At 42.3% G+C, this 17,349-nt stretch overlaps 1 protein-coding gene across 7 annotated transcripts in view; it reads right to left on the bottom strand.

Moving 5' to 3' along the window:
- Eri3 (ERI1 exoribonuclease family member 3) overlaps positions 1-17,070 on the bottom strand; it is a 138,701-nt gene extending 121,631 nt beyond the window's left edge. For 3 of the 7 annotated variants that reach the window (XM_013016986.1, XM_013016985.1, XM_013016987.1), the window contains exons 1-3: positions 16,624-16,979; positions 14,659-14,734; positions 1,506-1,783 (exon numbers count right to left, since the gene is read on the bottom strand). In XM_013016986.1, coding sequence (XP_012872440.1) covers positions 1,506-1,783; positions 14,659-14,734; positions 16,624-16,758 — 489 coding nt within the window. In that variant the 5' untranslated portion in view covers positions 16,759-16,979. Of the gene's footprint in view, positions 1-1,505; positions 1,784-14,658; positions 14,737-16,623 lie in introns of those variants that run through there. The other 4 variants (XM_013016984.1, XM_013016988.1, XM_013016990.1 and 1 more) reach the window with 4 other exon arrangements.
- Between the last annotated feature and the right edge of the window lie 279 nt (positions 17,071-17,349).

A 17,349-nucleotide genomic window follows, 5' to 3' on the forward strand; every position in this document is an offset into this window, starting at 1 on the left:
TCAGTCCCACTTCCGGCTTTTTCTGCTTATGTGGTGCTGAGGAATCGAACCCAGGGCCTCATGCATGCAAGGCAAGCACTCTACCACTGAGCCACCTTCTCAAACCCAGTAGAAGGCTTTTTACACAGATGATAAGGAAGAAAGCAAGCAAAGAAAGTTTCCTTCCTAAAAGACCACTTGTTCAGGTTATCTAATGATACATAGCAAATCATCCCAAAATTTATGACTTAAAACTATCAATAATCATTTGTTATCTCTTATAGAGACTTGGGAGTGACTTGGCTGGCTAAAGATCTCTGCTGAGGTTGAAGTTAGATGTTACTGGGGCTGTGGTCTTCTGAAAGCTTGACTAGGACTATTGAATTGCTTTTTTTTTTTTTTGGCGGTCATGGGGCTTGAACTCTGGTCCTGAGCACTGTCCCTCAGCTCTTCAGCTCAAGGCTAGCACTCTGCCACTTGAGCCACAGTGCCACTTCTGGTTTTCTGGTGATTTACTGGACATAAGAATTTCATGGCTTTTCCTACCTGGGCTGGCTCTGAACTGCAATCCTCAGATCTCAGCCTCCTGAGTAGCTAGGATAACAGGCATGAGCTACCAGCACCCGGCTGAATTAATTTCTATGATGGTTCATTCACACAATTTGCAAGATGGTCCTAGCTTTTGGATTAGAGCCTTAGCTCCTACATACTTATCTCTCCACAGGACTATTTGAGTGATCTTGAAGTCTAGTAGTTAGCTTCTGTCAGAGCAAATGATCCAACAAAGCAATGCCAACTGCAATGTTTTTATAACCTAGCTTAGAAGTTACACATTGTTTCTTCCACTATATATTATTGGTGTGACAGGGTCATCTATGATTTAGTGCAGGAGGAAAATTGCCAAGGGTATGAATACCAGGAGAAAGAATCACTAGGGGTGATTTTGGAGGCTGGACCAATTACTCCTTAAAAGAACAAATAGCAAGCCAGGAACTGGTGGCTTACACCTGTAATTCTAGCTACTCAAGAGGCTGAGTTCGGAAGATCACAGTTCAAAGCCCTGAAGGAAAGTCCGTAAGACTCTTAATCTCCAATTAACCACTCAGAAAAAGCTGAAAGTGGTGCTGTGGTTCAAGTAAAGTACTAGCCCTGAGCAAAAGAAGCTCAGGGACAGTACCCAGGAACTGAGTTCAAGCCCCAGGACCAGCAAAAAAAAAAAAAAAAAGAAAAAGAAAAAGAAGGAAGAGACTAGAAATGGTAGCAGTATGGAGGACAGAAGGAAAGAAAAAGGACAAGAGAGAAAGGGATATTTCAATTCCCAAAATCTTGAGACTAGAGAGAAACAATGTGCCCAGTTCTCCAGAGATTTCTCAAGTCTACCTTGTCCTAACATTCTTGGACTAAGTCCTGCTTTCTAGGCAGGATCGACACCTAAGTAGATAAATGCTCGGTACACTTGAGAAAAGACTCTCCTCCCTCCCTCCTTGCCCACCCAACCTTTTCTGAAGCATTGATGCAACTGTTACCTGAGGATGAATCTGTGGCTTGTCACACGTGGCCTCAAAGTCCAGCACTAAAAAGTAGTGATACCTCTGGGGAGGGAAGGACACCATTGCCGCCATGGATGCGCCAAAGCCGTGGGCCGCCAGCTTTCGGGTGGATATGGAGCAGAACTCCGGAACACCACAGGGAGAAAATAAGTGGGAGCCCAGCACTTTTCTTGCTCTTGAAAGTAAATACGAAGAAAATCGAGCTGCTCCAGTCTGTAAAGGTGCTAGCATTGAACATCCAGAAGCATCTAAAACTTAGGGGAGGAAAGTTAAAAGAAAAACAAAAAACAGAGAGCCTGGGTTACTCCCCTCCCACTGTGGCCCTGTTCCATCTAGTCTTCAGGAATAGCCATGCAACTTGAGCCACTTCCCAGCATTCTGGGCTGCTTTTCTAAATCACAGTATTCATTACTGAAGTTCAAGACCCTAACACCAGCACCTGCAGCATTATTACAGCTCTGTGTCTCCCAGATCATTCTCAAAACAACATGCGACACTGGCCTTCATCTTTAAATGGAGCTCTGGTTCAAAAGAGAACAGAGAAAAATTCTGAGGTGACTTCTCAGGTGCAACAGTTAACTTTAAAGCTAAGAGTCCCAACGTAACATGAGGTGAACCAGTTGTGCAATAGTCCCGGGAACTAAGTAGACTCAAACAGTCCAAGGCTCTCCTCAGCTGTTACACTCCACTGGCCCCTGGTTCTCCAGTCTGTGTCTCCATGTACCACCCCAGCTGAAAGTGTGCAAGTGAGCAAAGCCAATCCCAAGGGAGTTTGCTCACATTGTTGTGATTCCCCAACCCCCATTCTAGTATGGCACCCTGGGGGAATGAAAGAGGCCTGGAGAGCACAGCTGGCAACAGCCTCAGGCCTCCTCATGTGCTGCCTTCAGTTTCACTCTCTCCTAGAGGCTCTAAGGACTTCAGGGCTTTTTAAATAGGGAGGGAAAAAGAGAAAACCCAGATGTGGCAGTAATGGGAGCATTGCTAAAAATCTAGTAAAGTTTTCTGAGGGAACATGTGCAAAAAAAAAAAAAATTCAAATCACTTTTCCTTTACATTTTCCCTTTAAATGTTTAGAATATCTGCTCCTCAGAGGGCTAACTAAATATAAAATCAAAGCTAAGTTTTACTCACAAAAAACCCAAGCTTTAAAAAAGAGGAGAGAAATAAAAAGAAACAATGCAGAAATTTTGTGTTTTCCCTCTTTTTATACCCAACACACAAATTTCCCTAACTTTAAACCTCAAACAAGAAATATTACCATTCTACACAGAAACCCCACTGCAACAGAACCAAAGGCTTGCCTCTCAATGGCTATAAATAAGCACTTTGCTTCTTCTATGTGGAGTAGGGGAAGTGTAGAGCACACAGAAAAGCAATGAAGCTACTATCTCCTGAGCAGAAAAGGGCAAGGGCAAATATACTCCTCTCAGCCCTCTACTACCAAACATATGTATTAGAATGTATGTTACAGTGGGTCCTCAATTTCCCTGTTTGTATAGTGAGATGTCATGGGAACTTAGTGAAGATGAAAAAGGACTTTAAGTTTTTCCTTGGCCCAGCAAAAGCATAGGACTTGCTTTCTACCATTGCTTTATAGCCTTCCCAAAAGTGTAGCCTAAACTCCTCAGTCTAGGTAGACAAAGGCTGACTTGAGTTTCACTACGGAATCCTTTGGAAAGACAAAAGAGACACCATTCCTTTGAAAGCTAAAATTCAAAATAACCCATATGTCACCCATTCCTGAAGAGTACTAAAAAACCTAAACATGGGAGACATCAGTCTGCTCCATTATGCATTCTGCTTTAGATCCAAAGACCTTCAGGGACTTAGAACTCTTATCTAACTTGACGAAATCAGGCTATACATAAAAACTTTTGAAACTCAAGTGCTCTCTAATGTGTCCATTGTTAATAGTATACAGTCACTGGACTCTTGTCTGTCAAATACTGCAGGTAATTAAGCATGATCAATGAAGGTCTCCAGGTTTGATTCCTACCTGAATTCTGTTCTTCTATCCTTTGCCTATAAAATAATAATAGAACCTATTCCATAAGGGAAAATGAGATGAGCTAGTACATATAAAGTACCAAGAGCAAATAAGGACTCAATAAATGCTAGCTTACTACTATTACTACTACTATTCACTTGGCTTTGCCCCCTTCACCAACTCTGCACCCCCATACTCTGGAACAATAAATCCAGTAAATATTCAAAGCAGTCTTATGGAATTACATCAATATCTCTTGCATCCTATAGGACACTACACACACACACACACTCACTCACCCACTCACTATCCCCTCTATAGATAACATGTTGATGGTGGAGATCCTTAAGTGAAGACCTTGTTTTCTCACCTGATTTAACCCACATCAAAAAGAGCCTCCTAATGGAGGCAAGGCTCAGCAGTGCAGTGCCTGCCTAGCAAGTGTGAGAATCTGAGTTCAAATCCCAGTATTTAAAAAGAGAGCCTATACCAAGTCTTAAGGATAAACACTGAGAGACCAGCCTCCACACGTCAGCACCCACTACTTCTAGCCACCAACTTCAGTTCAAGTTATCAAGGTAGCTCCTCCATTACCCTTCCTGGAAAATTCAATCCTAAAACCAGTGAATGAAACATTAAAGGTAGATGTGATGGCTCACACATGTAACTCCCAGCTATTCAGGAGGAAGAGATTGGAAGGATCAGGTTTTGAAGTCAACTGAGGCAAAAAGTTAGCAAGACTCTCTCACAAGTAACCTGGGCCTGGGGGTACACATCTGTAGTTCCAGCTACAAAGCAGGCATATATAGGAGGGTCGAGGACTATCCAGGTAAAAAGTACAAGACTCTTATCAGAAAATAAATAAATAAATAAATAAACCACAAAAATCTGGAGGCATGGCTCAAGTGGTAAAAGTGCTTGCCTAGCAAGTGCATGTTCCTGAATTCAAATCCCAGTATCACATCCCATATAAACAAATAATGACAACAACAAAAACTTAAATGCATAAGAGTAAGCAAATGTCTACACCAGTTGGAATGGAGGAATGAGAAGGAATCTGGAGGGAATGACAAACTCTGGCAGGATGAGAAGGCCATCTGTGCAAAGGTGGGGTGTTGTGGCAGTGGCATGTATGGCAGTCCTTCATGTCAAAGGCAGTAAAATGTGGGGAATCATGGGTAGGATAAAAGTAGCACTCAGGAGGGGTAAAGGGAAGTGAAGATTCTGTAGACACCAAGTGACAGACCAAATAAATGCATATGTCTTCACACATGTAACAGGATTCAGGTTTCTGATAAAGGAAATAAAATTTGGGGAGAAAAAAAATCCATGGTGTTGGACTGGAATTGGCAGTAAGAATATTATTAACTCTGCTGGAAGCTGATGGTTCACACCTGTAATCCTAAGTACACAGGAAGCTGAGATCTGAGTTTCCCAGTTCAATACCAGCATCAGCAGAAAACTCCATGAGACTCTCACCTCCAATTAATCAGCAAAAATCCTGGAAGGTATGGTTCAAGAAGTAGAACTCCAGCCATAACAGGAAAAAAAGCCAAGCCAAAGCGAGACACTGGATTTAAGCCCCAGTATGGGCACATGTGCACGTATGCACATGCACACATGCACACACACATACACACATGTCTTAGTCTTTGACACGGAGATGTATAAATGTAGATGTAAATACAAGTATGATTATACATATGTATACACACACACACAGAGCTATGTTCTAGCTCTGTCTAAGGAAGGGCCAGAAGCAACACTCCATAGTAATAAGTACAAAATAGAACTTTGTTCCTTTCTAAATATTATTCTACACTATGAGAACTAGAGCTCCTTGGAGAAATAGCTGATTACAGGGCTGTGGCAGAAAAAGTACAAGATGAGCCTGAAATATCTTGTTGTCCCAGAAAAGGAAAAGCTTAAAGAATGAAGGAAATATATCAAAAGGACTCCTATTGCCAAGTAAATAATGATAATAATGGGTTTTTTTGTTGTTGTTTTTTATTGGTTGTGGGGCCTGAACTCTGGGCCTGGGCGCTGTCCCCCAGCTCTTCAGCTGTAGACCAGCACTCTACCACTTGAGCCTCAGCCCCGCTTCCGGCTTTTTCTGCTTATGTGGTGCTGAAGAATCGAACCGAGGGCCTCATGCATGCAAGGCAAGCGCTCTACCACTGAGCCACCTTCCTAGTTCCATAATGATAGTAATGGATTGCTATGTTCTGAATAAATGAGCAAAACACGAGTACACACATGCATATAAGCATACATACATACACACCTACAAACAACTAAAAGTTTATAGAAGGATATTTACGTACTCTCAAAGTATCTCTCCACAAAATGCTTAAATTACAATAGAAAGTAATTTTACAATATAGAAGCCTGGCAGACATCACTGTAATCAACTGAACAAAAATAAACATCATCAATAATAGGGTAAATCAAAAGCATGTGCTATCAGAAAAGATGTCATTTCTATGACATTTCTGTAAAAGGCATTACCTAATCTAATCATGAGAAAATATCAGACAAACCCTAATTGAGGGACACAATAACCAGCCTGTAATCTTCAAAAGAATCAAAATCATGAATGTCAAAGAAAGTTTTCTGACAAAGTCTAAAGGAGGCTAAAGAGACTTGATAAGTAAATGCTAACTACAATTTTAAGCCATATCATTTTGCTACAAAGAACAATCCTAGAACAATTGGAAAAACCTGAGTGGGATTGGTGGATTAGATGGCAGAAACATATCAATGTTAATTTCCTGACTTTGACAGATATACTGCAGTTAGGTGAAAAAATGTCCTTGATTGTAGGAAATATACTCAAAAGTACTCAGGGAGATAGAGCATTAGTTCAAGAACTTAATCCTAAAATGGTTCAAGAAAAATTCTTTATATTGTACTTACAATTTCTATACCTATTTGGGGCTGTTTCAAAAAATTTATTTTTTAAGTTTATGTATAAGGCTGAGGGAACTTGCATAAGGCCCTGAGTTCAACACCCAGGACAATAAAATAAATATATGTATAAACAAACATAATGAAGTCATACAATGTAGTTTTAAAAAGAAAAAAACAGAACATATAGTATGTGAGGAAGAGATCCACTGTAACATCCATAGAAGGTATGCATATGTCAGTCCTCAAAGCATCCTCAAGCTACATGGTCTATCCAGCTGCATCTCCAAAAGAACAGTCCCACACAATGGCCCCCTCCTTGGAACAATCCACTCTCTGCCATGGTCTTCTTAGGAAACATCCCTGTAACTCTAGTTGTGGAATTCTACCTGCTCTTCTATCCCTTGGCAACTTAGGGATTTTTCTACTATGTCTTCATACTTCAAAGTTACAGATTTACAGAATGTAAGTCCATAGATTATAACATCATCTAGAACTTTGGATATCTGGGAGTTTGGAGAGTTTGTTTTGGTACCGGTCCTGAGGCTTGAACTTGAGACCTGGGCACTGCCCCTATCCTTTTATGCTCTAGGTTAGTGCTCTACCATTTGAGCCACAGCACCACTTGCAGTTTTCTGGTGGTTAATTGAAGATAAAGAGTCTCACAGACTTTCATGCCTAGGCTGGCTTTAAGTCATGATCCTCAGATCTTAGTCTTCTCAGTAGATAGGATTATAGGTGTAAACCAACAGCACTGGGCAGGTTATCTGATTTAAAGGCTGTACTAAAAAGAAAGTTTATGATTCTTCTTCTATTTCTTCTGAGTCAAAATTTATACTCATTTATTCTCAGACATCCTTCTCTGAGCAAATTAAAAGTATTAAGCAGCCCACAGAGAAGAACCATTTTCACCTCAAAATGAAGGGACCAGCTTCCCCAATGGGGACAGGAAAGGGGTAAACAGGGACTGCCCTGGGCTGGCCCGATTTGGAGAAACAGGCCTGAGCCAGAGCCCCTGGAGAACGGTCTCTGTGCAGAGTATTTACACAACAGACACCAATGGCTCCTCTGCAGCCATTACTGTCTATCAGGTAAATAACACATGTGCCAAGACACACATTTAATGAGGGAAATAATATGCCTTTATAAAAAGACTCAATCTGTATTTACCTGAGAGACCAAAGAAGCACCAAATCACCAGATTAGTGGAACCACAGAGGAGTCGTTCTGGTGTCTTGGGTAAATAGACATTTTATAGCCTCCATTACTGGAGGGGGAAGGGCAGGCAGAAGGAGGGAGTCATCCTTCAACATACACATACACAGGCCAGAGGAGCCTCAGGAATGGGGCAAGAGGAGGAGTCCGTCAGGAAACATGTAGTCTACTCCTCTACCTCTCCAGCCACAAAATCTTGAAGTCCCTGAGAGTGTATACGTTCATATCATCCTTAATTCATGTCATTAAACCAGACTAGGAGGTAGGGGTACATTCCAGCGGAAAACATTCCAGCTGACTGGAAGCATTTGAACCAGAAGCTCTAGCTCTAGTTTCCTTAGTTTCCTAGGATGAGTCCCTGGTCTTACCTTTAGTACCACAGATGCTGAGGTCAAGAAGCAACAACAAAGAACACTATACCAGCTGTCTGGAACTCACTTCGTGTTAGGTGGCTAAAAATAGCCTGGATAATCTGATGAATGCATCTGTACTGCTAGAGCACTTTCTATGAAAATCACAGACTGTCAAAGGGAAAAGAAAACCCCAAAAATGGGCTGGGAAGGTGGCTCAGTGGTAGAGCACTTGCCTTGCATGCATGAGGCCCTGGGTTCAATTTCTCGGCACCACATAAGCAAAAAGAAAAAAGCCGGAAGTGACACTGTGGCTCAAGTGGTAGAGCACTAGTCTTGAGCTGAAGAGCTGAGGGACAGCGCCCAGGCCCAGAGTTCAGGCCCCACAACCAGACCCAAAAAAAAAAAAAACCCAAAATGTGTTCAGCTCTTTGGGGTTCTATTATCCTCTACCATGTTTGATGACCCACATTTCACACTTGACTGATTACCCCATCAGCCACAGGGCTAACCATGCCTATCAATTTCAATCGCCTAAATCACCCAAATTTGTTTTCATAGTATTTTACTTTATATTTTAAAAAGAAAACCAGGGCTGGGAATGGTTCAAGTCCTAGAGCAATGCCTGCATAGCAAGTAGGAAGTCCTAAGTTCAACAACTAGTACTGTTACCTCCCCTCAAAAAAAAAAAATGTCAGGCACTGGTGGCTCATACTTGTAATCTTAGCTACTCAGGAGGCTGAGATCTTAGGATTTTGGTTCAAAGCCAGCCAGGCAGAAAAGTCCATAAGACTCATCTCCAATAAACTACACTCACAAAAAGTCGGAAGTGGTACTATAGCTCAAGTGGTAGAGCACTAGCCTGGGGCACAAAGAGGCTCAGGGACAGCACCAGGCTCTGAGTTCAAGCCCCAGGACTGCCCCCCGCCCTCCAAAAAAAGGAAGGAAAAAAAATTTGCCAAGTATTGCACTAAGCTACATGGGAGGCTAAGATTAGAAAGATCATAGTTCTAGTCCATTCTAGTAAGAAAGGCCCACAAGACTATCTCAATGCATTATGACACACACTTGGTATTCTAGTTATGACCTAAGGCCTAAAATAGGTAGACTGCACTCCAGGTACACACCTGGGCAGGAAGCATGACCCTATCTAAAAAATAACGAGTGCAAAAAAGGCCTGGAGGCTGGGTGCTGGTGGCTCATGCCTATAATCCTAACCACACAGAAGGCTGAGGAGATCTGAGATCACAGTCTGAAGACAGCACAGGCAGAAAACTCTTATGATACTCTACTTACCTCCAATTAACCAGCAAAAAGCTAGATGTGAAAGTGAGATTTAAGCGCCAGCCTTATGGTTTTTTTGTTATTGTTGTTGCTGGTGGTGGTATTTTTGCTTTGGGATTTTCTTTAAGGGGTGGGACAAAGGGGGTACCCAGAAAGGGAGGGAGGAGGGGTGAACAAATGCAGTCATGCTATTCAATATACACTATGTAGAAAATGAACTATGTAATTTAAGGGCAGGGATGGGAAGAAAAACTGGGGGAAAGTGAAAGAAGTGGTGACATTGTCCAAAAAAAGAAATGTACTCATTACCTGACTTATGAAATGGGAACCTCTCTGTATAACACCTTAATAAAAACAGTGAATTAAAAAAAAAAAAGAGTGTCATCCTTTTGAGGGGGAAAAATGAGAGTATAAGGACCTGACTTCTAATCTCAGTACTGGCACAAAAAAAGGCCTAGAGGTGTGGTCCAGTAGCAAATCACCTGCTTAGCAAACATAAGGCCCTTACTTAGTTCAAACCCCAGTAACGCCAAATACACTTGAAAAAAAATAACCCAGAGCACAAAAAACAAGGAGTGCCTTGAATTAAAATGGCAGTACAATTGGACGCTGGTAGCTCAAGCCTGTAATTCTAGCTACTCAGGAAGCTAAGATATGAGGATCCTGGTTCAAAGCCAGCCCAGGAAAGAAGTCCCTGAGACTTGTCCAATTAACCACCAGAAAAGTGGCACTGTGGCTCAAAGTGGTAGGTCACTAGTCTTGAGCAAAAGAGCTTAGGAACTGTGCCCAGACCCTGACTTCAAGCCCCACTACTGACCAAAATAATAATAATAACAGTAATAAATGACAATACAAGAAACTCAATTCTCTTTTCCAAATACTATTCCAAAGGTCCAAATCTTCTCATCCTACCAAGTGTAAAACTGATAGAGGCAGATTCAGCTCTTGTTCAAGTTCCCAAATGTGACTTTAACAAATCTGGACCCTGCACTGTGGCTCAAGTGGTAGAGTACTAGCTAGCCTTGAGCTGAAGACCTGTGGGACAGCGCCCAGGCCCAGAGTTCAAGCCCCAGGACCAACAACAACCAAAAAAAGATAACAAATCTGGACCATGGCAAATGCTACCACTTCCTTCAAATTCCAGTTTAAATCTCCCTTTCAGTAGCTTTTCTCTGGTAACATAAAGTTAATTGCTTAAGTGTGACAGTAACACAGTTCATTCTTTGGTGATACTGCGGACTTGAGGCCTTGAACTTGCTGGGTAGTCTTTGCCGCTTGAGCCACATCTTCAAGCTTTTTTTTTACACTGGTTGTTTTTGAGGTAGGGTTTCAATTTTATGTCAGCAGCATATGAGTTTTAAAGCCTGAGAAACACTGAGCTAGATTCTTAAAGTCAAGGGCTGTGTTTTGTTCATTTTTGCATTCCCAGCACCTAGCACAGAGCCAGACACCAAGTGTGAATAAAGATTTGCTGAATGAATTTATATGCCCAAAGTCATGATATCAACTGCTCTAGAGTTAAAACATGCCAGAACAGACAACAGCCCAAGCACTAAACAAAGCTTCTCTTCTTTCTTTCACCCAGTCCATTCAATTTTCTCACTCTGTGTGTGTGTGTGTGTGTGTGTGTGAGAGAGAGAGAGAGAGAGAGAGAGAGAGAGAGAGAAATTGCCTTGATGCCGGAATACCATTAAAAGGATTAATTTAGGGACCAGTGTTTGGACTGTCACATCCAATCACTACCCACAGATCTACAGCTTCCCAAATCAGGCTCATGCAAAGAGGAATCAATTGCAAGGACACAGGGTCTGAACAGGCATACTAATGGCCTTCTGAGGTGCCAGCGGCCAGCTTTGACACTCCCATAAATTATCTGCCTTTTGATTTTACCTGTAGCTGTGGGGCACAAGGCATAATTTTGAACATATCAAAGCAATCCCTTGTAACCTAAGGCTCTCTAAGGAGAGTCCCCCAATGGAGGAAAGGCTAAAAACAACAACCCAAAGGGATTCTGCTTTCCAACAGGTTTGGTCAAAACAGTCATCAGTTAAAACCCAAAAGAACCCAAATGAATAAAATAAAATCCAAATCACACCCACTAGATCTGGACAAGGCATGCACCACACTGCAGATCTGCAATGACTATGCATCTCTCTCAAAGGAAACAAAATCGCAGCAATCAACTAACAATTTCATCTGGGGGCAAGTCTGTACTAGCTTTGTCAGTATTCACAGTGTGACCCCTTGAGTAACTTACTAATAACCAACCTTCTTGGGCCTCAGTTTTCTCACACTAGCAAGGAAACAAATACTGACTGCCTGAACAATTTCCCAGAGTGGTGATGAAAAGAAAAAACATTCAAGAGGCATTTTACAATGATGTGTGGCCACAAAGTTGGCAATGTTAATAAATGATCTCAGAAAGCCAGGGACTGGTAACATGTTGCTGGATTTCTACTGAGAAGCTGTTTACTCAATTTGTTTTACAGACAATATTGGAATTAATATCTATCCTGAGAAATAGAACTCTTGCTGAATATGAATTTTCCATTACAAAAAGCAGCACCTTGCCGTGGTTACAACTAAGCTAAAGACCAGGTCACCCAACTACTGTGCTTGTAATTCTAGCTACTTAGGAGGCTGAGACCTGAGGATCACAGTTCAAAGCCAGGGGACAGGAAAGTCTATGAGACAATTCAAATTAACCACGAAAGCCAGAAGGGGAAGCTATGGCTCAAGTGGTGCAGCACTAGCCTTGAGATCTGACACACTCACACACTCACACACACACACACACACACAAATTATCAAGACACTACGCTAAAAGCTTTACATACATTATTAAAGCCTTTAACTAATCCTATTAAGTCTCATATCTCCATTTTACACATAGGAAAGGGAAGTCCCGAGACTGTTCAAAATCAAAAAAACACTACTACCAGAAACCTATAAGCTTCCCTCATTCACTCCAAGTACACTGGGCACATAGGAGGAAGAAGACAAAAGGAGAGTACACTCAATACTTTATTTAGTGCTGTGCCTCACACATACCATCTGCCTGAACTGGGAGGCATTTCCAAAGCTGAGCAATGGTCATCATCAGTTTGCTATAAGCAAGGAAAGACTGAGTAGAATTACATAAGACAATTTCCTGGAAAGCTTAAGAAAAGTCCAAGAGGTTCAAAGCAAATGGCATTATACTAGAAGCTCTAAAATCAAAATTACTTTCAAGATTCCATTTATTCCATACTTCCTTCAATAAAAAAGAGTCCTCCAGCTGGGCACCAGTGGCTCATGCTTGTAAATCCTAGCTACTCAGGAGACTGAGATCTGAGAATTGAGGTTCAAAGCCAGTCTGGGCAGGAAAGTCTGTGAGATTCCAATTAATCTCCAATTAACTACCAGAGAACCAGAAGTGGCTCTGTGGCTCAAAGTGGTAGAGCACCAGCCTTGAGTGAAAAAGCTCGGGGACAGCACCCAGGTCCTGAGTTCAAGCCCCACAAACAACAACAACAAAAAAAAAAAAGAAAAGAAAAAAAGAATTCTCCAAACCTTTTAATTCTACATTTTCTTTTCTTGTCCTTGTTTCCTAGTCTGTGAAAAGCAAGCTAATATTAAAAAAAAAAAAAGTCCTTGGCTAAGAAGTTAAAACAACCAATATATAGAGAAGTATGTAAAATTCAATTACACTTAGTTTTTTGGCATTTGTTTTTTCTGGCAGTATTGGGGTTTGAACTCAGGACCTCTTCATGTTTGCAGGTGTTCTACCACATGAGCTCTTATACTTAGCCCTCAGCCTTTATACTTAGTTTTTAAGAATCAAATCGTGCTACAAAGGTAGAAATGTACACTATGCTACCCATGTAACTGCCACAGCCTTCTTACTGGTCTCTGCTTCCATAATTACCTGAATTCTTCAATTTAGACTTTATACTGGCATTAAAATAAAACTTTCTACAGCACAAATGTAATGTCAAATTTGTTGCTTATAACTTTTTTTGTGTTTTTTTTTGGGGGGGTCCAGTCATGGGGCCTGAACTCTGGTCTTAGGCGCTATGCCTCAGCTCATCAGCTCAAGGCTAGCGCTCTACCACTTGAGCCACAACGCTACTTCCGGCTTTTTTCTTTTTGATTATGTGGTGCTAAGGAATCGAACCCAGGGCTTCATGCATGCAAGGCAAGCGCTCTACCACTGAGCCACCTTCCCAGCCCCTGTTTTTTGGTTTTAAGACAGTGTCTCACTATGTATCCCAGGGTAGCCTCAACTCCTGCCTCAATCCTCCTGTTTTATCCTCCCTAGTTCTGGGATTACAATCATGCACCACCTCACCCATCTACTTATAACCTTCAATTTGCTTCTTACTGTTCTTAGGTATGATCTAGGGAATCAGCAAACTGTGGTCCATGGACCAAATCCACCTGTTTCTACAAGTTTTACTGGACTATAGCTGTGTTCATTCTGTTTCATACTATGACAACAAGTTGTGTAGAATAGTTGTGACACAGAACCACAGAGTTTAAATATTTACTATTTTTTCCTTTACAGAAAAACGCTTATCTTTTTTCTTTCTCTATTCACACAACCATACTCATCTTACTCAAGCTTAGTCAAGATTACTCTGCTTACCTTTCCTATTTCATTTCTCATGCCTCTTCATTTCTCACCATACTGTCCTGCCTTCACACACACACACCCTACTGAGGCACTTTTAATAATGATAAACTTTCTTAAATTCAACACACTTGGTCCCTTCTATTTTATCTAATTCTCAGCCAAGAGGTAACTTCCTCCAAGAAGTCATCCCAGAGTCCAGAAGTCCAGGGAAAACTTCTTACTCCCAAAGAACCTACTATTCCGTTGTTACAGCACTCTTGAGAATATCAAAACTGTCTCTTTTCTATCTCTTTGCTGTCAGAGACAATAGTTGTCTTGTTCACCACTACAATTCTAAAAACTAGCAAAGTTGCTTGGCACTTAATAGTTAGGCAAACAGCCTCCAAGTCCCTGGATATCAATCCTCAGAGTTAACCTTCAACTTTCATCCTCACCTCTTACTCTAGGGTAACTTTCAATAGGTTTGAGCACATACTGCCTTATCAAATGTGGCTATATGAAGATGGTATATATGGTATCTAGCTATCTATCTATCTGGAGTCCTATCCAGGACAAGAAAGATATAAAGCTAACAATATTCAGAGCCCATATATATGATATATATAGACATATATACCATATACATAGATAACATATGCCATTCATGCATCCATCCATCTATCTATAGAGACACAAAAACAAATGTAGTCTGCACCCACCCCCATCCCACACCCACCAAGCCCAAATACTCAGAAAAGGCCAAATAGAACCATGCAACAGGATTCTCACCTCTCCTTACTTCGAAGATGCCAAGACTGGCAGCTGGGGATGCTGAAGGTTCTGCAAGAGCCGGAAAGCCCCAATGCTGTGGACAAACACACATCTCTGCAACAAGTCTACCTCAATACAAAGGATCAAATCCCCACTAAGAATCAAAATATACCTTAAACTACTAATCTCACTAACATCTACTAACCCTACAAAACTTTCAAAAGTTACTAATACTACATTTGGCTTCTGGATGATGAATTTCATATTCTCTGGTAGTACATTTAGAAAGATGGTCATGAAGTAGTGAATAATTTGAAGTCTTGTCCAGGACAAGGAGGATATAAAGCTAACAATATTCAGAGCCCAGGAACAAAGAACCAGAACTGAGGGAGGGGTTGGTTATTACAAATCCACATGCCATTGCAAATAGACACACAAAGCAGGAAATATTTTCAAGAAACTTCTAAGTCTGCCTCAAGTTCTAAAAACGTCAAAGTAACCAATCTCAAATTAAAACATCAAGGGATACCTATCATATTTATCACCTAATTAAGATCTTCAAAAGGAGCAAACTGCCCTTCGCACAAAGAAATAACTATGATCAATTGATCAATAATTTACATACACACACACACACACACACACACACACATATGCCCCATACACATTTAAGACTTAACTCATATCCCCTGGGGAAAATGCCACTTACCAATTTGCTCTACCACAGAGAAAACACTTTTCAAAATGGAATGGAATAAAAGCACTTTTATTTGGAAATTTCAAGTTGGAGGGAGAGCTCTTAGCCAAGCTCTATGACCTAGCAAGCTGATTATTTACAGGATCTTTGGGCAGGAATTGTTAATGAGCTTTTAATTTGGAGTGCTTAAGTTGCCAAAGTGCTCTGAGCTCCAATGAAGCACCACAGAATCCATAAAGGAAACCTTATCAATCACTTCCCGGCAGTTCCATTCCCTATCCCCACTCTATACCTCCAGCCCAAAGGCAGCCAAGTGGGTTTCTAACCAAGATCACAGACTCACATTAGTCGAGTCACACTTGAAGTCCCTGTTTATAAATTGGCTTTTAAGTGGTAGGGGATTCAGGTATAATACACTTATGCTCCAAGAACGAGCACACTAAAACAAGGTATGCTGTGTATGATGAAGTTAGAATAAAGCAGCATTTGATGAAGCCAATTTCTGGCAGAAACTCTACAATCAAAAATCACTCAGCCAATCACAGCCTACTGTAGTCAAATAGAGTATAGTCTAACCAATGGGATCCATGCTTTGCTGACACTACACTGGAAAACGGATGAAATACCTAAAAAGAGCAAATGCCAAAGAAATGGCCAAAGAATTCTAGCCAAAGACAATGATGAGCACTATTCCAGCCCTAAAGCCAAACCTCCACATCCTCAATGAAGGGCTCTGTATCCTCCATCTTCCAAATTAATACAGAACAATCACAGTCAAGCCTCAACTCACATTCATTCATTTTTGTATTGTTTTAAGAAAACACCTGTTGCTGGACCGCTTATAGTAAAGGCAAACAAAAAGCTTGCCAGGCTAGGCCTCTCTTTTACTCTTTCCACCATTACTACTACAACTTCATATTTACAGAGGGAAACTGCTAACCTTCCGTGCGTGTGTCCAGGATGAGGGAAAAGGGTCATGGTCTATTATCTACTATCTCCTTGCCTCTGTTTCTAGTTTTGGCTAAACCTCTTAATCCCAGCTAACAAGTCAACCCCCTTAAACAACTCATTCCATCTTCTATTAAAGCACTGCCCCGCTACCCCCTTCCATTCCCTTCTCCTCCCCCCCCACCCCCCCCCACACCTCGCTTCTCCAAAATGTTACTCAGAACATGCACCTAGGGTGAACCCAATACACCCCCAGGCTGCACACATCGCGCGCCACGACCCACATGCCGCATGCATTACACCAGGGCCCAAGCTAAGGGCCTCTCCGCATCACCCACCCCAGGGTGTTGCCCCCAACTCGGGCCCATCCAAGTCAAGGGAAGCGTAAGGGGAGGGGCAGGAGGCCAAGAGACCAGCCCTCCTTCCCAGGGCCGCCCCCGCCCCCCATCAGCTGCGGGAGAGGCTGTCGCCATGGCAACGCCCCCCTCCTTGGGGCCAGCGCGGCAGGCTTTCTCCAGGTGCAGGCCCCGACGTCTCCCTCGGCCTCAGCAGGCGCTCAGGGCAGTTGGCGGCGGCGGGTGCGGCCCGCGCCGAATGCGGCGCTGGCCAGGCAGGGGCAGGACCAGCTCTGCCCGCTCCCCACAGCCCGTTCCTGGCCGCCTCAACAGCAGCAGCCAGCACCACGAGTCCACAACACACCGACTCACCTCCGCGCACTCTGACCCCTACCGACGCAGTAGACGGGCGGGCGCCGTGGCCAACCGCTGAGTCCGCCGCCTCCCCTTTGACCAATGAGCTGTTGTGAGGCGGGGCTTCTTCTCCTCAAGAGCTTGTTTTCCCGTTCGCATGCGCGCTGAGGTGTGCCAAGATGGTGGCTGCCGGCTACTGGCTTTATGGGACTTGTAGTTTTGTGGGTTCACGTACTCAGAAGACAAGGGGAGGTCACTTCTGTTCAGGGAAAGGTATTAAAAATCAAACACCAAAAACTCGAAGATTCCTTCAGGTCTACAGCAATCCAAGTATCCCTATCTCCTTTTCCTCACATATATACATTAAGGTGAGTA

Source organism: Dipodomys ordii, unplaced genomic scaffold (assembly GCF_000151885.1).
Source record: "Dipodomys ordii isolate 6190 unplaced genomic scaffold, Dord_2.0 Scaffold33, whole genome shotgun sequence".
Classification (NCBI taxonomy): domain Eukaryota; kingdom Metazoa; phylum Chordata; class Mammalia; order Rodentia; family Heteromyidae; genus Dipodomys; species Dipodomys ordii.